Source organism: Tursiops truncatus, chromosome 15 (genome assembly GCF_011762595.2).
Source record: "Tursiops truncatus isolate mTurTru1 chromosome 15, mTurTru1.mat.Y, whole genome shotgun sequence".
In the NCBI taxonomy this organism is placed as follows: domain Eukaryota; kingdom Metazoa; phylum Chordata; class Mammalia; order Artiodactyla; family Delphinidae; genus Tursiops; species Tursiops truncatus.
In genome coordinates this window covers 59102894-59126526 of record NC_047048.1, presented here as the reverse complement: position 1 = coordinate 59126526, position 23633 = coordinate 59102894, and the positions used below count along the sequence as shown (strand labels likewise).

The 23633-nt window shown below is 49.7% G+C and overlaps 1 protein-coding gene and 1 long non-coding RNA gene across 4 annotated transcripts in view; one reads left to right on the top strand and one right to left on the bottom strand.

Moving 5' to 3' along the window:
- The window catches only part of LOC109552673 (uncharacterized), a 41837-nt gene extending 32829 nt beyond the window's left edge, over positions 1-9008 (top strand). For 2 of the 3 annotated variants that reach the window (XR_002179573.3, XR_012326259.1), the window contains one exon: positions 1709-9008. This is a non-coding gene — a long non-coding RNA (uncharacterized lncRNA). The remainder of the gene's footprint in view (positions 1-1708) is intronic. The other variant, XR_012326260.1, reaches the window with a different exon arrangement.
- Positions 9009-17269: 8261 nt separating this feature from the next.
- TCF15 (transcription factor 15) lies at positions 17270-23421 on the bottom strand. The gene is made up of 2 exons (XM_004318087.4): positions 22803-23421; positions 17270-18127 (listed from the first exon to the last, which is right to left on the bottom strand). Exons 1-2 carry the CDS (start codon positions 23319-23321, stop codon positions 18053-18055), a joined length of 594 nt encoding a protein of 197 aa, XP_004318135.1. The 5' UTR covers positions 23322-23421; the 3' UTR covers positions 17270-18052.
- Positions 23422-23633: the final 212 nt, after the last annotated feature.

Genomic DNA, 23633 nt, shown 5'->3' with positions numbered 1-23633 from the left:
ACTATGAATCATGGTAGGAACCAGTGAAATGTAGAAAAGGGCAGGGCGAGGAGGTCTCAAATGTAGATAGAAGGCTCCCTGGGGGCAGGGTTGAGGGGCTCTTGGAGGAGGCAAAACATGAATGGTACAGGGATGTGTAAAATTGTTAGCAGAGGGGATGAGGTACTACTAGAGGGAGAAGGAGAAAAGAGACACAGAAGCAAGGTGGAGCCAGGCTTGAGAAAATCTCTTCCTCCCACTGGACCTTATTTTCCTCATTTGTAAAGTGAGCATAACAATATCTGCCTTGCAGTGTTGTTGCAATGATTACTAGAGATGACATAAGTCAAGCGCCCATGGAAGCTTATCAAACAGCAATTTCATTCCTCTCCCAGGAAAGAGGGTGTCACAAAATATCAGGGTTAGAAAGACCCTCAGAAATTATCCATGGTAACACACATGCCTATACATGAACTGTTCACATATCATCAGTCTATCCAGCTATCATTTATCCATTTTTCATACATCCATTCAAACACCAGTGATTCATTCATCACCCACCCACCATCCATCTAGCCAAACGTCTATTCATCCTTCACCCACCGTCTATTCCTTATCCATCATCATGCATTCACCACCAACACACTATCCATTTACCTATCATCCATTCTATATCCACCCTTCATCAATCTGTTTATCACCCATACATCCATTCAGCCAGCCACCCAGCCAGCCATCATAATTCCATCTATCCATTTATCTGTCATCCCTCCATCATTCATCTGTCCACCATTCACCAGCCATTAATAGCCATCCACCATCTTTCATGCATTCATTAGTTCCTCATTCACCCATTCTTTATGTACCTACTTATCCCTCATCCATCCATCCGTTATTCCATTTGTCATTTATCTTTCCACTGTTTCTCATACATCAAGTATCCACCCAACATATATTCCTCATTCACTTCTTCGTATCTATCATTCACAAGCCAATCATCAACTCACCAATCTATTCTTCACCTATTCCTCTTCCATCTACCATCCATCCTTCATTCACTCTTTTACTAAATATCTATCATTTATTAGGCACATCTATCATTATCTATGCAACTGACATCTATAAAAACACAATTAATTTAAACATTCCATCATCCATTTGTATCCATCTATCCAGTTGTCCATCCACATATGTTTCATTTTCTGTGTTATCTGCTGGGTAATCTGCACTAGGGATACAGACTAAATAAACTACAATCTGTCCTCAAGTAGTTCAGACCCTAGTAGAGAAAGACAGACAAGCCAGGAAGTAGTTAAACATAATGTGATGATGTGATGGCTACTGTTACAGCGGAATGATTGTACCAAGCACCGTGGGGGAGAAAACAGAGGAAAGAGCCATAAACTCTGTCTGAGGGAATGAAGGAATGATTCACAAAAGGGGTGGCTATTGAACTGGGTCTTGAAGGATAAGTAGAAGTTCAACTGGTGTTTTTGTGGGGGGGGGCGGGAAACTGAGTCCTAAAGCAGGGAAATGAGTGCACAGCCATACTGAGAGCAACAGGGTAGAGACTTGTAACTAGGCCTGCAGCCTCCTAGACGAGTGTTTCCACGTCCCAAATCTGGGAAGACATATAAGTGAAGAAAGCCCACCTCAAAGTAGGGGAGAGGCTGCTGTTTCAGAATGGGGTGGTGAAGGGGATTTCCTTAGACATCGGCTCTCCATTCAGGGACAGGCGACAGCAGAAGCACCAGGAACTGGCACGGATTTGACAAAGGGAAGAAAAGAATGGCCTTGGGAGGGAGTGAGGTGAGGTGAAGTTGGATCAGAAAGGAGACCCCTAGCATCTCCTTGCTGCCTTTACTCAGGTAATTATTAATAATATTGTTACACTCTTGCCGCCATGTTTTATTCAGCACTGACTATGTGTTAAGCTTTCCATGTGTTATCTCAGTTTGTTCCCCACCTGCAGAAACCCTAAGAAGTAGTTATTACTTTTATTTACATTTTACAGTTGGGGAAACTGAGTCTCTGAGAAGGTAAGCTAGGAGTTAAATCTAGTTCATGTGGCTACAAATTCCATGTCTTTCCCACTCTGCTTCCTCTCTCTCATGGTCCTTTGGGCATGGTATATTGTCACGCTAGTCACTGAGCATGGGGGATGAGTAGGGAAGGAGGAGGGGCGGTAGGAAGAGGAGAATCATACATGACTTAGACAAAATTACTTATGTACTAAAATGTATGTTCCATCACAGTGGAGATCCTCTCTGTATCCCCAGACTTTTAAACAGTGCCTGGCACATAGTGGACAATAAATATTGGTTCTTGTTTGAATTCTATTGCAGAGAAAATGGATGACCAACTAGAATATAGAGCATATAGGCTCATTTGTTCTAAGTAATCCTAAGTAACACAAATCCTAAGTAATGATAGCATAAAGAAGATAGAATTTTATTCCTCTCAGGTCTGGATGTAAATAATCCAGGACTAGCTCGATGGAGTTGGGGTCCCAGGCTCCTCCTATCTTGTAGCTCTCCCATCCCTAGGGTGTTGCCTGGCCCCTATGGTCTCAGATGGCTCCCCATGTCTACACCACAGCCAGCGGGTAGGGGGAGGAGGGGTGGGGAAAGGCACCATTTGCATACCATTGGTCAGAATTTAGTCACATGGCTAGAACTAGCTGCAAGGGGGAAGCTGGGAAATAGAGTCTGTTTTGTGTGGCTAAGTGTCCGGCTAAAAGTCAGAGGTTTTACTTCTATACGAGAAGGGGAGGACGGGTATGAGGGGCAACCGGTGGTCTCTGTCACAAATAAGGAGCCTATGTGTGGGCACCAGTGTTCTTCATGGTGTGAAGACTCCATAGGGACATATATGGTCTCTCCCACTAGACTGCGAGCTCCCTGATGGCAGGGGGCTACATTTAATCACCCTGATATCCCTGGCAGCTTCTAGCTCAGACGTAGGAAAAAGGAACTCTCAGACCTTGGATAGAGTTTTGATGATATGATAGAATCAGAACAAGTGGGTTAGAGGGCATTTGCTTGGTGATGATCAAAATGGAAAGGACTAAAGGTCAGGCTGGGCGTCTGGGAGGCGGCCAGCAACAGTGGAGGGACTCAGGAAGGTGACTTACAAGAGGGCTGGATTGGGTGAAGGGTCAGAGAAGAGTCTGGGAAGGAGGAGGCAGTGTGGGGGGTGGAAGAGACAGCACAGTAATCGCAGCTCTTCCTCAATAAAATGCTCAGCAGCCCACAGAGCATCTTGGCCTCTGCTACCTCATCAGTGAGGGTAGGTGGTGCCTGAAGTTGAACAGGGGTCGTGCGGTGTGTCTTGAATGCCACCAGCTCATCCCGTTCCTATCAGAGAACCAGCACTGGTTTCCTCCCTCCCTCCCTCCTCTCCTTTCTTTCTTCCTCCCTCCCTCCCCTCCTTCTTTCTTCCTTCTTTCCTCCCTCCCTTCTTCCTTCCTTCCATCTTTCCTTTCTTTCTCCTTCTGTTTATTTAGTTTATCCCAGAAATTTGAAAGCATTCCATCTTGTACTAGGAACTTTACAGAGGTCTATTCTAAACTGGGCAGCACATAACACATTCTCTCTCTCTCTCTCCATATATATATATATGACATATACATGTGTATATATATATATATATATATATATATATATACAAGCACCCAAGCATACGTATATATGTGTATATAATCACCTACTGTGTGTCAGTGGTAGCCACCCTGCTAGTCTCTGGGGAACACAGTGGGAAGCAAGTCAGACAAAGTCCTTGCCCTCATGGAGCTTATGGTCAGGAAATAATATACAAATGAATGCACAAATAACTATAAATATTAAATTATTAAATCAGTGCTATGAGAAGTACAAAATGCTATGAGAACATATTCACTGTTCACTCCAGCATTCACTATATAAATATTTAACAAGAGAGATTATATATGTTAAAAGATAATTTTTGCAATAGAATAAAATCATTCTTCTTGTTCAAATCTAAAATGAACATGTATCAAAGTTTTTTTAAATTATTAATTCATAAGGGAAACAATAAGTGTAAAAACTAATTCAAAGGAGAATCCAAAGCATACATATGCTGAAATTAATTTGCTAAAGATGCAAAACTATTTTCTTCCTAGAGGGATGGGAAAGGGAGTGGGCGGTGGGGGGACAGTTGTACCTCCAGCAGATAAAACTTATTTGCTTCTCTATGACCAAGAATTATTTGTATCACTATCAGTCTTGTTACAGCTTACAGAGATGTACAATAGCTCAAAGATAAGGAAAGGCATCTACCACCATAGAATCAGTTAACCTGAAATGAGGTGAAGGCAAGGCGTACCATTCCACAGGACAGCCTGTTGTGGGTTTTGTTTTGTTTTGTTTTGCTTTTTGCCATTTCAAAGTCTTTTACAATTTTCCTTGATATGAGTCAGACCTGTACTAGGTACTGGTAATACAGAGGTAAACCATACAGACATAGTATCTCCCTCAGGGAGAATGTTATAGTGTTCCCTTATGTTCTAATAGTGGGGCAGAGGGCTGGGGAACAGATAATTTTTGGAAGCCAAACTGGGTCTTCGCCATTTTTGTCTAATAGGTCAGATTATAAAAGCACTTTATACCCTGAGAAAAACCAGGGCTCCTCTGTCTAGTTCTAAATCCCCAAATAATCAAAGCCTTGAGGATTTCCTGTGAATTAACTGACTCCCTAACAAAAACAACTTTATTTCTTACTTCTGCAAAACTATGTCCAAAAATATGTGATTACCTTTGCAGGTATAATAATCAGGTGAGAACATTGTTTTTTCTACCTTGGGCAAACTAATCCTTGGTAATTTTTTTCCCTTGAAATATCTGTTGTATCTTTTTTTTTTTTTTTTTTTTTTTTTTTTGCGGTACACGGGCCTCTCACTGCTGTGGCCTCTCCCGTTGCGGAGCACAGGCTCCGGATGCACAGGCTCAGCAGCCATGGCTCACAGGCCCAGCGGCTCTGCAGCGTGTGGGATCCTCCCGGACCGGGGCACAAACCCGCGTCTCCCACATGGCAGACGGACTCCCAACCACTGCGCCACCAGGGAAGCCCTGTTGTATCTTTTATTTGGTGATTTATCATTCTAAAACCTGGACCCTCTTGTAAAACTTCTTTTCAGGTAAATTTTTGCTTGCTTTCTAACTGCTTTTGTCTCTTAAGTTTTCTTTGAGACAACAAACAATTATACACACACACACACACACACAAAACAACCGGGATAATTATAAACTGTTGTAAGCGCCATGAAATAAATAAATGTAGTGATCAATCAAGAGGAACTGGGGGCAACAAGGTCCTACTGTATAGCACAGGGAACTATATTCAATACCCTGTGATAAACCATAATGGAAAAGAATATGAAAAAGAATGTATATATATAATGTATAATTGAATTCTTTGCTGTACAGCAGAAACTAACACAACATTGGACATCAACTATACTTCAATCAAGAAAAAGAAAAAGGAAAAAAAAAGAACTTGGGAAGAGGGAAAGGTTGCTTTAGATCAGGGGTCAGCAAACTTTTTCTGTTAAGCGACCAAATAGTAAATATTTTAGGCTTTGAGGGACATCCAGTCTCTGTCACAATTCTTAAGTGTGAATTATAATGGAAAAGCAACCATAGACAATATGTAAATGAATGTGCATGGCTGTGTTCCAATAAAACTTTATTTATAAAAACAAGTGGTGGGCCACATTTGGAATATAGGCCATTGTTTGCTAATCTCTGCTTTAAATAATGCAGTTTAGCAAGGACTTCCTGAGAAGATGATGTTTAAGATGCAGCCTGAAGAATGAGAAGAGGCTAGCATCCCAAGCAGCGTGGACAGGATGTGCAAATGCCCTGGGGTAGAAAAGAGTTCGGTGTATCTGAGGAACAGTAAAGAGGCCAGTGGCAGAAGCACAGTGATAAAAGAGTGAAAGAGTGAATGTATGAATGAACTCAGTGACTAACACAAAGTCTGCTTACATAACAGGTGCTAATAAATGTTTGTTTTTATTATTTAAAATTTGAGTCATTAATATATTCATATAGTTCAAAAAGTATAAAAAAGGGATCCTGTGAGGAGTCTCATTCCCACTGTTTCCCATCTGCCTGGTTCCTACCTTTATTAGTTTCTAATCTTCCCAGAGTTTCTTCATGCAAATTTATGCAAATGAAAACTACATCATTAACCCCAGGCCATGCTTGGTGAGAGGAGCTGGGACTGAGCAGGCAGAGACTCCTCTGTCCATGAAACATGAACCAGAGCTCCAAACTTGAGCTCTAGCCAGGCTGGGCTCTGACCCCTCCCAACCTGGCCTGTGTGCAGGGGAGGCGCGGCCCCTCCGTGGGAGGGACAGCTTCCTAAGACTGGGACAGGTCCCACCTGAGCTGCTGCCAGGTGGAGCCACTCTCAGCTTAAGAACAACTGAGCCCAGAGTGGAATTTTCCTCCCTTTCCCACTTTCCTTCAACTTGTTATTGAGGAGAAAGTCTCTGTTGAATGCTGGTGTGTTTTTAACACCTCTCTTAACACTTACTTCCCTTTTTAACGGAGAGCAGGCCTCCACCTCTGAGCCTTCGGCAGGCAGCCGGATCTGGCAAAAATTTAATGACATTGTTTTGTTTTCATTGTACTTATTTTTATGGTTACCTTCTATTTATGGCACAAGATACTGGTTTTCCATTTATGGAGGGATCTAAAGTTCCCTTTTGAAAGGAATATATCTATGTTTTTAAAAGACAGTTCATTTAAAGAAAAAAAAATTATATAACTGGCAGCACAGGTGGTACCCTGACGTGGAAAAAATTGTAAAGAGGGACTTGATGGGCTGAAAAGGAGGAAATGCCTCTCAGGTCAAATGCCTCTCCCAAACCCTATTGAACAGAAAGGACCACTGAGGCTTAGCGAGGGGAAGGGACTCTTTCAAGGTCACATAGATGACATGGACTGAGAACTGGGCCTCTCGATCCCCTTGTGGTGGGGACATTCTGTGCCAGAGGGATAGGGCAGAAGTCAGGGATCACGTGCACTTCCACGGGCCTGGCCACTGCACTGGCTAGGGTCAGGGTCTTCCCAAAGCTGGCCAAAACACAGACTGAGTGCAAAGAGGGCCCGGGTCATGAAGGAGAGGGGGGAAGCATGCTGGTGTCCATCAAGTTGAGTCCATGTGCTAGACCCTGGGCTGGGACCTTGCCCCAACGGAGCTCACAGATTCGGGGGAAGACACATCCTACAAAAATAACTCAAGTTCCTGGTGGCAGTGTGGCCAGTGCTCCAACAGAGGCATAGCTGTTACATCTATAACTAGTGACATCTGGGGCTTTTGCCTGCTGAGTGGCCATTTCTTTTGTAAAACCACCCCTCCCCCACTCTCTGTTCTTGTAGCTCAGGCCAGGCAAACCCCACACCCACTTCAGAGATGAGCACAGAACTAGGCCTGGCTTTGTCCCTCTAGCCATAGGCGTTGGCACAAGGTTGGGCATGTGACCCAAGGTAGGCCAGTGGGGGTCTTCTCTTGGACTTTTGCTGGAACTACTAGGGGAAGGGGCCGCTCCAAAGGGGTTTCTAAAAGGATGAGTCATGATCTAGAGTTGCTGGCAGCATCTTTGCCTCCAAAAGAGGAGAGACTCTCTGAGAATGAAGAGAATGAAGCTGACATCCAGGAAAACAGGCATGAGAGATGGAGAAAGTTCTAATTATATCATAACATCACTTGGATTCAGCCATGAAATCAGTGCCCTGAACTCAGTTCTGGAAACCAATAACTCACGTTTTTTTTTTGCATTAGCTACTTTTTAAAAAAAATAAATTTATTTATTTATTTTTGGCTGTGTTGGGTCTTCGTTTCTGTGCGAGGGCTTTCTCCAGTTGCGGAGAGCGGGGGCCGCTCTTCATCGCAGTGCGCGGGCCTCTCACTATCACGGCCTCTCCCATTGCGGAGCACAGGCTCCAGATGCGCAGGCTCAGTAGTTGTGGCTCACGGGCTTAGTTGCTCCGTGATATGTGGGATATTCCCAGACCAGGGCTCGAACCCATGTCCCCTGCATTGGCAGGCGGATTCTCAACCACTGCGCCACCAGGGAAGCCCTCCATTAGCTACTTTGAGCTGGATTTCTGTCACTTACAACCGAAAGAGACCTGGCCAATTCCAGGCAGAAACACAGTGTCATGGGAAAGTTGGAAAGGGAGAGTGGTTGGGGTGATGAAGACTTGTCCGGGAATCCTTTCTTGTGGAGGTGGGATTGAGCAGGGTTTTGATAAATGAAGAGGATTTTATGCATAAATAAGAAGCGATCTTTCCAGTGAGGGGAGCAGCTCAGGCAGTGGGACAGTGCCTGGAATGGCACCGTCAATGCGGCTGGAGAGAGGAGGGGGCTAGAGAAGTGGTGGGCAAGGGGCTGGCAAGGAGGGATATGCCCGAATTGTACAGAAATTCAGTCTATTCCTTTGCCTGTGTCCTTCTGTGGAAGAGTGCCCTTTATCAGTGAATTTACCCAAAACCATTTAGTGAGCACCTACTACCTGCCAGGTGAGGTAGCAGTGGGAAACACAGGCAAAGTCTATGCCCTCCTGTAGCTTCCGTTCTAGTCAAAAACTCTCTGCAGAGTCTTTCCTGACCATCCCCACCCCAAGGTGCCTTAGCTGCCTCCTCTTCTGTGTTCCCTCAGCCCCCTGCCTCTTCTACCATCAGAGCCCGGAGCACGCTGTCACACATGGCTACTTGGTTTGGTTTGATTTTTTACACGTCTCTCCCTCTCCTCACCTCCCTGAACCCCCCAGTTCTCTGCTCATAATATGTTCTCAATAAATATTTGTTGAATTAATGAATAAGTTTGGAATGCGTCTTTCAGAAACAATAGCTAACCTGGGTTAAGGACTTGCTATGCGCCAAGCTAAGTACTTCAGAGTCTGGATCTAATTTATTTTTCACAATCCTAGGGGGAAGCCACTATAATTATCCCCATTTTAGAGATGAGAAAACCAAGACTTGGTGAGACTAAGCAATTTTCCCACAGCCCTGTAACTTAGAAGCAGCGAAGCTGGCAGTGGAGAGTGCCCAGTTCAAAGCCATGGGCACATCACACAGCCAGCGGGAGGTGTCTTGGCATTATTGTGACCATGTTGGGGTTTCCAGGGGTCTCTGAACTTCATATGAAGCTCAGTTGTCCATGAGCTGTTTTTAGAGAGCAGGTTCATTGCTTTCATCAGCATCTCAGAGGGGTTCTTGATAACCCCTACATTCAAGGAGCCCTTCTGCATACAAGAGAAAGGTGGAGAATTTTTGAACATTGGACTGATGAGGTCCAAGTCATGCTTTGGAAAGATCACTTTGGCAATTCATCGCAGCATTATTCACAAGAGAAAACATTGGAAACATCCTTAATGTCCACCCAAGAATGGACACATTAATTATATTATGGTAATCCTTCCATAGAAGGGAATACCATGCAGCTGTAAAGATGAATGAGGAATCTCTTTATGCACCAATATGGAATGATTCCAATACACATTTTCAAGTAAGTGAAGCAAAGTGCAGACCAGGGTGTATAATAAGCTTCTATTTTTAAAAAGGGAGTTAGCGGGTAAGATTACAGATCTAGATATGCTTCTCTGTGCATAGAATATCTTTGGCAATATTCACAAGAATATAGCCAATGGAAACCCTACCTCACATGATTTTTATGAAGATTAAACGAATTAATATTAGATAATTGCTTAGAAGAGTGGCACTAGTAAGCACTAGAGGAGATTTTGTTGAATAAAATAAAAGAGGGATTGCCTCAGCGGACAGACAGGAGGTGATGGAGGCCGGGGGAGAGGCTCACTTTCACCCGATGCTCTTAGGTAACTTTTGAATTTGGTGCCATGGGCAAATATTATTGATATATTTTTTAAAAGTTAAAATTAAATGTATCTAGATAGATAAAAGATAATCTGAGGGAATCAGAGACTGGAAGGAGGTCCCACCCAGAATCCCCGGGAATGAGCTGGAATTGGTCAAAGGCTGCATTGTGTGGTGTGAAAATCAGGACGTGAGGAAAAAGGGGAGTGGGGGGGGACACCAGAACACCCACGCCCCAGGGCCCACTATAAAAAGCACATTTAAAAACACCAGACTGGAAACGGTTTTTTTTTATTATTATTATTATTTTTTTAAATAGCAAAAGCTCGTCCCCCCAGGAGGCGTGTTGCAGCTGTGGCCGTGGCAGTTCCCAGGTGATGTCAGTCCTGGCCCCATGCCAGCCCCGGCCCCTTGGAGACGGTCTTGGTGGGTTCAGCTTGACTGTTTTTCCTTCCTGAGACTTGAGGACACCTTCCTGTCTCAAAGAAAGCAGCCTTTCCAGGGCTTTCTGAGAGCCAGGGGCGGGGGAGGTGGTGGGCCTGGGCCGAGAGGAGAGGGGGAGGCGGGGGAAGATGGGGGAGGGGTGGGCAGGAGGGGGAGGCAGCGTCGAGGAGAAGAGTGAGGGTCGGGCGAGCTGCACACAGGCCCAGATCCGGGTGACTTCTTAACCACCCCACAGGGGACAGGAGCGGGTGTGCTCCTTGGGAATCCGAGGCCCGCCTCCCTGACCCCTTCCTCGCCCTGCCCTGGCTGCTGCCTGGGGGGACGCGCTGGGATGGGGTGGGGTTGGGGGTAAGAGACGTTCCCACGGCGTTCCCAGCTGGTCAGCGCCTTCTCTCTTCCCTAAGCTCTAAGCCCATCCTTCTCTCCTTTATGGCTAAAGGCCCGTTGCCAGTATCTTCTGAGCTTCCAGGCGTGGGTTTCTACAGATGGGATGAATCGCAGAGCCGGGTTCGAGGTCTAACTGCACTCATAGCTGTGTGACCTCAGGCCAGCCACTGCTCCTTTTTGAGCCCCATCTATGAAATGGGTAAAGCCTACCTTGCAGGGTGGATACGAGACCACATGATGTGATGCAGGTTCATGGACCCAAACCCAGACGCTGAATCCCCCTGTGCGGGCTGGGGTGAAGACACAGGCTGGTGGGATGACCTTTTCTGTCTTGTTCTGGAAGCCCAGCCTCTTGGCCCTTCAGCACGTACCTGCTGAGCACCCACTGTTTGCTGGCACTGCGGGAGGCCCTGGGATGCTGCCACGTGGTGGCAGCCAGAGGTGTCGTGAGCAGGGGTTCCGACCCGGCTCAGTGGCCTGGGGAGAGTTGCCTCCTGCCTCGGAACCTCGACACTGAGCACATGGACAACGGAGGAGGGAGGTTAAGGGGGCGGCTTTCGACTCTGCATGCCTGGGTCCAAATCCTGACCTGTCATCCAGTGGCTGTGTGCCCTTGGGGAGCCATGAGGATGCTAACAGCCCCTGCCTCACGGGCTTGGGAGGAGTAGGTGAGTCATGGGGCTCACACCACGCCTGGCACAGATGCGGTGCTCTGGGAGCCTTCACCATTATTTTCTCCTCTGTCCGCAGAGGCTCGCCGTGCTTTGACTTCTTCTCAGAGCAGCTCTGGGCGCTCAGAGGAGACGTGTCAGGGATTATCAGGTTACGTTCAGGGGAGATCCAGGGACTCCCAGGTGTCCCATCACTCATCTCATGCAGGGGTGGCCTGGACAACTTTGCAGAACCTTTCACACTCGGCAAAACCTTTTCTTGCCTCAGAGCCATCATCCTTACGTTTCCTTTACTCTCTCCCACTCACACATCCCCACGTACCTTGGAAGCACCCGTCATACTTTTACTATTTGCTCAGAGCCTGTTGTTCTGATAGACCTCAGCCTCCGTGAGAGCAGGCACGACATCTGTCTTATTCTCTGGCCATCCCTAGAGCCTTGGGTGGTCCACAGAGCAGTTCAATACACGTTTGTTGACTGACTGCCTGACAGGCTGAGCCAGCCACCTTAAGTAGGTCTGTGATGTTAAACTCTATCCTGTGCCTCCTGCTGAGGTTTACCTCCTTGCTGTGGCTCAGGCCTTGGGATCTGGAGCCAGACCCTCTGGGTTTGAATCACCTCTATGCCATTGCTGAGCTGGGTGACCTTGGGCCTTATTTTCTAGTCTATGAAATGGTGATGACAACAGTACCAACTCACACGGGTTGTTGCAAGATTAAGTGAGGCCATTCTTGTGAGTCACCCAGAGCGGTGCCTCTGACTCTCGTGCTTATTGCTGCTTGGCGTGGGGACGAGGGGGTGTGGTGTCACCAAGCAGTGAAAACGGTGGCTGGTTCTGGCCCATCTCTGACTTGCTATGTGATATTGGGGATGCACCTTGCCTGCTCTGGGCCTCAGTGTCTCCATTGGTAACCTGAGGGGTTCTAAGGAGATGAACGCCAGGCCCTTCCATTTAAACCCTCCAAAACCCTGTGTTTGAGCCTCTCCAGTTCTGGGAGTGTTGGCAAAGCTGCAAGCCCGTGGGAGATGCAGGTTCCTGGACCCAAACCCAGACTCTGATTCCCCCAGTGCAGGCTGGGCCCTGAGCAGAGGTGAAGACCCAGGCTGGGGGAATGACTTTTCTGCCTTGTTCTGGAAGCCCAGGTTCAGTCAGGCCCTTACAGGACTGGGTACATACCTGGTGAGGGGATGTTGGCCAGTGGTTGAAAACTCAGTGGGGCTCTGCAGCCAGAACACCTGGTTCAAATCCACTTGCTTACCAGGGGCCAGGTGAACGTGGGCATGTTCTCTGTGCCTCAGTTTCCTTATCTATAAAATGGAGCAATAACTTGTTGAGTAGGCTACACTAATTAACTTATGTAAAGTGTGCAGACCAAGGCCTGACACCTTGTAGGCCCTCAAAAAAGTCAGGCACTTTTCCAAGCCTAGAGGATCTGGGCATCAGAAAACACCAACTCCTGAATTCTACCAGTCTTCCCTCCCATGAGGCCAGTCTGTCCCAGTTTACAAAGCCCTTCTGGTCTACTGTGTGCAGGCTGTGCTAAAATGAGGAAAACCAAGGCCCAGAGAGAGGCAGACACCCACCCTTGGTCACACAGGAGCAGTGACCAAGCTAGACCAGGCCAGGTCTCCTGCCTTCCAGCCAGTTCACCCTCAGCACCTCCCCAGTTTCCAGGCCCTGCTGGCCTACCCTCTGACCCCGGCCCCCTGGGAGCCTGATCCCAGGCCCATGGGGTCTACAAGTCTGGTCTGGATTAGACACGCTGAGAGGCAAATGCTGGCCCCCCCAGCAGGCCGCCTGGCGGGACCCGTGCTCACAGCTGCTGAGGCTCACAGGGACATAAATCATGGTGGCAGGAGGCTCTGGGGCTGGGACCACCTTAGCCTTCTGAAGGGCACAGGGGCCTGAGAGTCATGGGAAGGGATGCCTGGGTCCACTGGGGGTGTTCTCCATCCTCTGTTGGGGCAGCTGAAACAGGGCAGGTCAGAGGGGGCCAGGAGACCATTTGGCAGGCCTCACATCTTAGGGCCAAGATCTTGACTTCGTTCTAACTATTCACTCTGCAATCATCTACAAACATGCAGATAAGTGACAAAAAGTAGTACAGAGAACTCACATATACCCTTTACCTGGATCCACCAAGTTTTAACAGTTTGGGACATTTGCTTTATCCTTCTCTCGCTCGCACAGATTATTTTTTTCTGAACCATTTGAGTATGTCATCTACATCATGTTCCTCTACCCCTTAATACTTCAGGGTGTGTTTCTGAAGCACAAGGATATCCTCTTACATTAACCATACTGTTAGTAAATTCAGTGAATGTAACATTGATATAATACTTTAATCTGTTGTTCTTAATCCAATTTTGTCAACTGTCCAGTCATGTCCTCTATAGCATCACCCCACTGCAGGACAGGATCCAGCCCAGGGGCATGTTGCATTTTGCTATCCACGTCTAGGCTTTTCATATCAAGTCCAGATGAAGTAAAATACACAATAGCAGGAGATGCAGACAGGGTTGAACAAAGATGTTCAACCGTACATGTGTGTCCCGTGGACTGATTTTTTTTTTTTTTTTTTTTGCGGTATGCGGGCCTCTCACTGTTGTGGCCTCTCCTGTTGCGGAGCACAGGCTCCGGACGCGCAGGCTCAGTGGCCATGGCTCACGGGCCCAGCTGCTACACGGCATGTGGGATCTTCCTGGACCGGGGCACGAACCCGTGTCCCCTGCATCGGCAGGCAGACTCTCAACCACCGCGCCACCAGGGAAACCCGGACTGATGTTTTTGTAAATCCTCTAATGTTCTCACGATAGTGCATCATACTTGTGATTGTATATGGCTGCTTAAGAGTTAACTTGCTAAATATGTTAGAGGTTTTGGAATTCTATTCTGTGGGGTTTTAATTTTTTTAATCTAATAGGAGCCTCATAAAATGGAAGTGGCCTGGGCCAATGGGAGGAACTTAATGTGGTGGAGGAGCCCTGGGCTGCAGGGAGGTACCTTGCATTCTCTGCCCAGCTCAGTTCCAAATGTTGTGCAAATCTGGCTCATCGCTGTCCCTCTCTGGGCTTCAGTTTCTCCATTGCCATGGGCGACTTCTGAGTCCTTCCACTTGCAGCTGTGGAATTAGAGAAGAGAGTCCTGAGTGGTAGGCAGGAAGACCTGGGTTCCCGGTGGCCCAGCAGAGTCAGGGACTCACTGGGGGACCTCGGGCAGGTTGCTTCGTCTGTACTGGCTCAGCTTCTCATTGTGAAATGATGGACTCTGAGATACTTCTTGTGTTGATGCTCCTTGTGTCTAATAAGGTTTGGGTGGAGGGTGCAACCTGATACTTAGGCCTCCTGTTCAGGGTCCAAGGTGGCCTGGTTGAAGTTGCTCATTCCACTGCCTCAGCCCTGGGTTTCTTCTCCCTGAGCTCCTTTAAATCCTCTGGCCCCGAGTCGGCCCTCGCTCAGGCAGCCTGGAGAAGCCTGGCTGGGTTGGCCCATCCTGAAGGTGGAAAGCTTGTGTGTTGGGGACAGTGATGTTAGGCAAATGGCCCCCAGAGGTACTGGTCCACAGCTGTGCCTCTCCCAAGTCATGTGTGTTGGGCTGGCCTTGTAGCTCACATGGGCCCCGAGACATTAACTGTCCATTACCCAGGAACGAGGCCCCAGGAAGACAGCAAGCAGCAAAACGTGCAGAACGGAGCACTACGCAGCTGCAAAAAAGCATGAAGCAGCTCTTTAAACACTGAAGGTGTATTGTTAAGGAAAAAGAAGAATCCAAGTGCAGAACAGTGTGTAAAATGCTACCTCTCGTGCAAAAACAAGATATATGTGATTTGCCTGTATCTGCAAACACTGTCTCTGAAGGAACTCTGAGACTCTGGTTACCAGAATTGCCTCTGAGAACTGGAATTGAGTGGTTGGAAGGAAACTCATTGTCAGTTTATTCTTTTGTGTCTTCTGAACTGTGAATACTGTGTGTTGTCTATTTCAAGGGGAATACAGCTGAAGGAACCTAGTATGAGTAGGTGTGCAAGAGGGGCTCCTGGGTTGCTGCTAATTGCATTTCTTCATCTGCACGCTGGGTGCGCAGGTGTGTGCTCAGTCTGTGAAAGTAACTTAATGGCATGTGCACTGTCCTGCAGGTATATTATACTTTGATAAAAAGTGCTAACTCAGTATGCTGCAAATGATTGTTTAAGTGTATGTGTTTTACAAAAACTCTTCAGGATTACGACAATGTTAACTGTAGTTGTCTTTGGGATGGGTGATATTTCTAGGGTCTTGCAGTATTTCAATTTTTTTTTTACAATGAAAACATAAGCAGAGAAATCTATAAATACTTTTTCAGAACCAGTAATCAGTATAGAGCATTTCTGGAAGGACACACAGGAAACAGCAGAAGTGCCTTTGGGGAGGAGCCTGAGGGAGGTACATACTTTTCACTGCATACTATTGGATACAACTTACATTATTTACCCAGTGCATAGTCTATTAAAAACGACTTAAGGCAAAACAAATAATTATTTTTCTGTCCCAGCTGTTCTTGCTGATTAGGGATTAGCCCAGGGAGGGCCAGAGGGGTCAAGCAACTTCTCCGGGGTCATCCAGCTAATCTGGTGGCAGAAGTGGGCCTCCAGCCCAAAGCGCCCAAGTGTCTGCTCTGTCCCCACTTCCAGGTTTCCTGCCATTGACAAGGTCACAGTCCTTTTCCCGTGGCTTTGCCAGGGGCCGCCTGGCCCTGGAGCTGGGTAGGTGCAGGGGGTACACTGTGCTTTCCTAATTAGCTCCCGAAGGGGGATTGTTTGTTGATCTGCAAAATGGGCAGCCCCACTTCAGGCTCTGTCCGAGGGTCAAATACAGGGGGTGACAGAGCAGAGTGGATACAGGCATGGAATGTAGAGCCAGGCTTCAGCTGGTAAACACTAAATAAGTGTCTGTTAAAAAAACAGATTAAAAAATAGGCATATGAACGTACCTGGAGGAAAGGGTGGCTGCCTGGCTCTGCCGCCTCTCCTGGCCCCTCTCCCTGTCTCCCCTGCCTCCAGCCTCTACAGCTTCCCCAATCCTGGCCCCACAGGGACAGATCTGTGAGATGGGGAAACACCGGCCCCCACCTCCCAGGGCTTCTGGGAGAATATTCAGGGTCACAGGAGCTGGCACCCAATCTGGGGCATCTCCAGGGCAAGGGAAGGAGCTCACTTTGGGCTTTATAGGTGGACAGACCTCACATTGTCACCCTGCCATGTGCCAGCCACGTGCCTTTGGATGTCATTGTTTCTTTAAATTTTTTTTATTTATTTATTTTTGGCTGCGTTGGGTCTTCATTGCTACGCTAGCTGCGGCGAGCAGGGGCTACTCTTTGTTGCGGTGCGCGGGCTTCTCATTGTGGTGGCTTCTCTTGTTGTGGAGCACCGGCTCTGGGCGCACAGGCTTCAGTAGTTGTGGCTCTCGGGCTCTAGAGTGCAGGCTCAGTACTTGTGGGGCATGGGCTTAGTTGCTCTGCAGCGTGTGGGATCTTCCTGGACCAGGGCTTGAACCCGTGTCCCCTGCATTGGGAGGCGGATTCTTAACCACTGTGCCACCAGGGAAGCCCTGTCATTGTTTCTTTAAATCTTCTCAGCTCCAACATGGGCAAAAGTATCCCGTCAGCACACACGCATTTGCACATGTGAAAAACCACGTGCCTACCTGGCCCTGTTTGTGAAGACGTGGATAAGGGATGGGTTAAAGTATGGTATGTTCACAAAATGGAATAAACAGCTACTGAAGGAATGAAGATACCTTTTACCTTTATGTACTGACTTGGGATAACACCCAAGCTAGATTAAGGAAAAAAAAAATTCACGGAGCAGAAAGTGGGTACACTATGCTACTGTTTGTGTAAAGAGTGGAAGAAAACATATATGTATATTTCTGTATTTGCTTGGTTATTCACAAGGAATAGGGATGTCACAAAAAAACTAGTGGCTGAGCCTGCCTGCGGCGGGAGAACTGTGGCCGGAGGACAAGAGGGAGGGAGACTTTTCACCACATACCCTCTTGTACCTTTTGAATTTTGAACCATGTGGATGAATATATTCCTTATTCAAAAATAAATAAAATTAAGATTTTTCTTTTTTTTTACCAACCACACCAGACACCCAACAGTTGTTCAGGAAGACAGTGAGGAAAGATTGGTTATCTCGACTTCTAGAGAGGGGGGTCCCCTGTCTTCCCCCAGCTCCACCCCCTCCAGGGCACAGGGTGGCACCTGTGACACCTGTGTCTCTTCCAAGGTCCAGGAGAGGGGCCACCTCTGACCTCTGATGTCCCCAGGCCCCTCCCTTCTTCAGCTGGGAACATTTTTTACTTAAAAATACCTTTTATTTTAAACCCATCAATTCTCTCTCTCTCATACACACACCCACACTCATGCACAGACACACACACATCCTCTGTCAACAACAGTCTTTGTTTTTCCAAAAGTTCTGCCTTGTCTCTGACCAGCCAGGGCTCGGGCCGGCTGCATGGGTCCTCACGGCTCTCCAGGGTGGGGTGGAGATGTCCCAGGGGGCCTGCTCATAGGGTCATGGGCCCAGGCCATTGTCCTCTGGTCCCTACACAAAGAAGGGACCTGGGTTCAGCTCCTGGGGTCTTCCCCTGTTCGCCCAGTGGTTGGCCTCTGGCCTCCTTCTCAGGGTCCTGCTTGGAACAAATGACATATGGGTCCAGGCTCATCTCCGAGGCACTCGAACTGGGGCCACCCCCCTCACCTTCAAGCAGCTGCCCCCCAGGTCGCGACGGCTACCCTGCAGGAAGAGAGAAAGAGGTATTAGGGGGTTCAGTTGGGTCATCATGAACACTGAAACTAACCTCTGTGTCCAGCAATAGGGGACTTGATAAAAAAAAAAAATCAGTTAGCTGCACAATCAAGTTCTTGCAGAAGGCAGAAGAAACTCTATATGGACTAACAGGGGATGACTCTTTATGGACTAATATCATTTAAGGACGAAAGCAAGGACTGAGTGCATGTTCCTGTGTGCTGAGATGTCCAGAGAGAAGGGCACACGGGAAATCACTAACAGGTTTCCTCAGAGGAGAGGAATGTGATGAGGAGACAGGATGGGAGGAAGCCTTTTTTTTTTTTAACTCTATATACTTTTTTACTTTTTTCATTTCTTCCTCGTGTGATTTGTTGCTTTAAAAAAAAATCCAGTATAGTTTAAATCATAGTATTTTACACTCAAGGGAAGAACACACCCCACAGTGGTTCTCCCACTGCCTGGCTGTATACCCAGTGGCCTGCTCGTCAACCTCAAAAGTAGATTCTGGAATTCCGGCCTCCCTGCCTTCATTCAGGGTGTTCCCTCTGCCAGGAATATGCTCTCTGGTCCTATCCTAGGAAGATTTCTCTATTCCTGCAATTCCTAGCACTTCTTGCCTTTCTGGGGCCAGGATAAAGCCCAGAAGGGGAAGATGGGGTCTCTCCTGTGTTCTCCCATCAGGCTGGGAGCTCAAGGGGGTGGTCGGGGAAAGTCTTTCACTCTGTAGTCCCAGTTCCAGCCCAGGGACTGGCGTGGAGCAGTTGCCAACCAACGCCGCTTGGATCAGGGGTGTCCACTGGGAGACAAGGTAATGGTGGCAGCCCTGGAAGCCACCTGCCCCTCACGCTGCAGGGGCAGTCTCTACCCACTGTCCTGAGGTCTGACATGTGGGTTTCATCCTCACTGTAAGCCAGCGAGATCACAGGCCTTCGCGTACCCCCTCTGTTGCAGCCTCCAGCGTTGCATGGCTGGCTCAGAGGCACCCAGCCAGTTGGTAAAAAGGGCTGGGCTAGAAAAATCCATGTTGTCCAACAGTCTGTCCCGTTTCTAAGACACAATGGTGTCTGCAATCCCACTGTAAATACTCACCCCCGAACCTGACTAGGAGATAATGGGACCGGCATTTTTCTCAGCCATCTAGAGAAACAGCTGACCACCTCGGAGCTCTGCCCGCTGCCCCGCTCCACTCCTGGGCCCAGGTTGGGGCAGATCCATCCAGATGCGAGCCCAGCCTCCCTTGAGGCTCTCCGGGCCCAGGGACAGTGTGTTCATTCACAGGCAGGGCTATTTTGAGGGCTGAGGCCACAGTCCCAGCAGAGCCTGGGGCTTGGGCTTCTCAGACAAACTCTGGCAAGAGTGGCTGAGAAGGGCGGATGGGGGTGGGGGGTGTAGTGTTGAGGTTGGAGGACAGAAAACCGGCCTCCCACCTTTTCACTCTAAGTCCTCAGGGTAAGGGAGAGCCACCTCCACCCCAAGTCTGGCAGTCATTGCGAGACCTGTGTCCCCTGAGGATGCTGGGACTGTTCAGCTCCCTGAACCTCAGTTTCTTCATCTATGAAATGGGGACAAAACGATTCTACTTGCCACCCCAGGGTGCAACGAAATGCAACTGCAGCTGTGAAGGAGGCTTGTAACTGCCAAACGCATTTAGGAGAAGCCTTGACTAGGCCCCAGCTTCTTTGTCTCTTTGTGCCTCAGCGCCAAGGGCTCTGGGAAGCACTGTAGTTAGGCGGCGGCTAGAGTGAAACAGATCTGGGCTTCAAGCCCTGCTCTGCCTTGGATTACCTGTCAGACCTCAGGCAAGTGACTTCAGCTCATTGAGCCTCGGTTTCCCCATGTGTAAAGTTAGTTACTGTGAGGATTACACACGTTAACGCAGGTAAAGCCCTTAGCACAGTGTCAGGAATATAGTAAGTGTTCAATGAATGTTCGCAAGTATTAACATCAGCATCATCTGGTGATGGGACCTCCTTGCCCCACTGCCCTCTGTGCCACCTCTGCTCCCGAGCTGCTACGCCAAGCGGGGAAGGCCTTACAAGACGACCCTATCTGACCCCCACCCCCAGGTGACAAAAGGGAAAACAGGGCAGAGACAAGACCCTCCTTTCCACCTCCCCTTGCTATTTCTACCACAGAGGGCCACACCTAACCCCTCCTTAAACAGGAAGATGCTACAGGGAGCTATTTCTATGGTGACCCCAACCCCAGACCAGCCAGCTGGGAACGAGGTGGTGGCTCAGGGTGAAGGGATAGGGTCTGGGGCCTTGGAGCTCTCTGGTCACCAGAGCTGAGAAGGAAGGCTCCCACAGGCTCCCCAAGACAGCCAGTTTTCTTCTAGTCGAGTCCTCAAGTCTTTGCGGGCCAGAGCCAGCCAGGATCACCCCTTTTGCTTATTCCCAGAGGAGCCTGTGTGCTTGAGAGCATGGCTTCCACAGCCAAATTTGGCTGGGTTCTAGGTCCTGTAGACAGATCCCGGGGAAGCAGCCAGACCCAGGCAAGGCCCTGTGATCTGTGGGACAGGCCTGAGACCAGCAGAGAAGCCCCCAGTCTACCTGCTGTGGGGGGCAGGCACCTGATGGACACACCCTCTCCCCGAGGGCCCTCCCACATGAACCTTTCCCACGTCCCAGTTGGGCAGGCCTGAGTGCGAATCCTGACTCCATCATGGGCGGTGTCTCTGAACCAGTGACAGCATCTCTAAGCAGTTGGGGATAACCAGAGCACCTCCTTCTCCAGCTGCTGGGGGGTTTTAATGGTAACACGTGGAGAGCACTTAGCACGAGAGATCAGTGCTCATCAAGACTGCTGACACTGCTGTCACTGGCCAGTCTTCACCTCCCTTCTATGCGTTGCCACCTTCAACGTCTACCCTTTTCCTTTTCTAGGCTCTAGCTCTCACTGTGTCCTGCTCCTAGAACACCTTCCCCTACTGCCTCAACCTGCCTGCTTCCATCCCCAAGCCTCTGTCAGGAACTTAGCCACTGGGTCAGGGGCTTCCTCTGGCCCTGACAGTCCCTTTGTGCGCCCCCCTCCCCATCAGACCACAACATCTCTGTTTTCACCTCCAGGCCCTGCCCTGGCCCCGCAATTGGAGTTCCTGACAGTGGTGGATGGGCATCCACAACCTGCTTCTCTGGGAATGTTTTCAGAGTCGACAAAAAACAGCTGTCGGGTAGTTAAGGTTTGCTGAACTGAGTGAATAGGTGAAAAGCAGTCAGGGAGTATTGCCGACGGCCCACAGACCAGGGCCCACAGCTGGGAGGATCAGGGACCCCGGAGAGAGTTCAAATCGGAACCGAAAAAGACTGACTTAGGGAAACTGAGGCAGCAATGGCAGGTGAGAGGCCAGAAGGGGGTGGTCTGAGGCCACGACACAGAGGCTTCCCCAGAACAGAGTGAAGAGGGGAGCTGGGGAAGTTGTGAGAACCAAAGACTAGGGGACCCAGAGGCGTGACTCCAATCCCCCATGACTTTTTTTTTTTAATTTTTATTTCGTACTGGAGCATAGTTGATTAACAATGTTGTGTTAGTTTCCGGTGTACAGCAAAGTGATTCAGTTATACCTGTACATGTATCTATTCTTTTTCAAATCTTTTTCCCATTTAGGTTATTACAGAATACTGAGCAGAGTTCCCTGTGCTCCCATACTCTTTCATTTTCCAAAAGGCCACGGGGGCCAGTCAGGGACTCTCTCAGCCTCAGTTTCCCCAGCTGTAAATATTAGCTGCTAGAATCCAAAGCTCTCACAAGACAAGCCTCCTTATTCTAAGAAAAGCCCAGGCCAGAAAGGGGAAAGGCTGGGGATGAAGCAGGCTCCTTGGGGCCTGTGCAGGAAGGCCAGCTTTCAACCAGGAGCACCCCCCAGCAACCTCTGCTGCTACTCAGCCCCGTCCGTCCCCTACCAGCCTGGTTCTCATCCTTACTTAGGAGAGACCACAGGAGCTTACCTCCAGCTCTGCCCGGCTGACTCAACAGTGCCCTTCCCCAGCACTCCATCTCTTTGGGGGCTGGGTATCCTCAAAAGACCCCCTGCTTCACACCTACTGCTCATCAGCTGGGTACCTCAGGCTCTTGACTGCGGCTGTGCATCCCCTTTTCTTCTCAGTCTCCTGCCCTTGGGTCAGTCTCAGGATGCGGGACAATTATTTTACGGTAAGGGCAGCTCAGGGCAACACATACCAGCAAACCCAGAGCCTGCATTCTGGCTTTCGAGCTGTGTAACATGGGCACCCCTCTGAGCCCCAGGTCCTCACCAGTGATAAAACGGGCAGAACTACCTGCCTGACGGGGTTCTTGTGAAGGTAAAAAGAAAACCAGGAACGCGCGCCCGTACATTGGAAGAGCTCAATAAATGACAGCCTTTGTTATGATTTCCCCACACGCTCTTCCCAGCACACTCCTAGTGGGAGGGGGTGTCCTTCGATGAGCAATCTCCGTCCTCTATATCACGCCCGAGCTCTGGGCTTCCCTGCACCCCTTGTTTGGGGAACATTGTGAGCGGTTCTGTTCCACACCAAACTCTGGGCCTGGAGGGCTGCACCCCCGACGACTCCACGTCTCTTTCCCCTCTCTTCATTGGGGTCTCGGCCCCTCTTTTGCTCCGTAAGAAGCCCGTTCCCTGACCCTGCGGCCGCAGTACTGGAGCGCCGCGCGCACTCACCCCCTTGCGCTGGTTGCTGAGGCAGAAGGTGCAGATGGAACGCGGCTGGCGGCCGCCGTCGGGGGCGGCTGGGACCGCGCTCTTGGCGGTGCCCGCCGCTCGGAAGCACGGCTGCCCGTCGTCGGCCGCGTCGCCCAGCAGCAGCACGTTGGCCAGGTGCGCGATGTAGCTGGACGCCAAGCGCAGCGTCTCGATCTTGGATAGCTTGCGGTCCACCGGCTCGGTGGGGATGAGCGTGCGCAGCGCCGTGAAGGCCGTGTTCACGCTCTGCGTGCGGTCCCGCTCCCGCGCGTTGGCCGCCTGCCGCTGTCGCACCACCACCACCGGGCCCGCGCTGCTGGACGCCCGCCGCCCGCCCCCGGGGCCCGGGCCGCGCCGTGCCGCCTCCAGGCCCTCGCAGCAGCCGAACGACTGGTCGGAGGCGTCGCTCTCGCTGCGGTTCTCCTCGTCCTCGCTCAGTAGCCGCACGTCCGGGTACAGCACGTGCGCGCCGACGGGGCGCAGCAGCGCGAACGCCATGGGCGGCCGGCCGCTTCCCTTGGTGCGCAGCGTCCCAGCGTCTGCCGCGCCCCGCCGTGCGCTCCCGCGCGCTCCCACGGCTCAGCTGGCCACCGCCTTATAGCCGAGGGAGGGGCCAGTCCTGAGGCCGCCCCAGCCGGGGCGGGGGACTCCGCCCTGGCCAATGGGGAGGCGCCCGCCGCGCCCCGGCCAATGGCTACGGGCCCTTCGCCCCAGTTCCCCAGGTTGAAAGCGGCCCGCGAGCTGGTGGCCCGCCCTGAAAGCTCTGGATCCCCGCGGGCGAGCGGGGCAAAAGCCGGAGGTCGGGGTGGG

Coding starts and splice junctions, on each gene's coding strand:
- TCF15 (XM_004318087.4), bottom strand. CDS start 23,321: ATGGCGTTCGCGCTGCTGCGCCCCGTCGGCGCGCACGTGCTGTACCCG. Junction 18,128..22,802: donor TCAGCAACCAGCGCAAGGGG/GTGAGTGCGCGC, acceptor CTCTTCCTGCAG/GGTAGCCGTCGCGACCTGGG.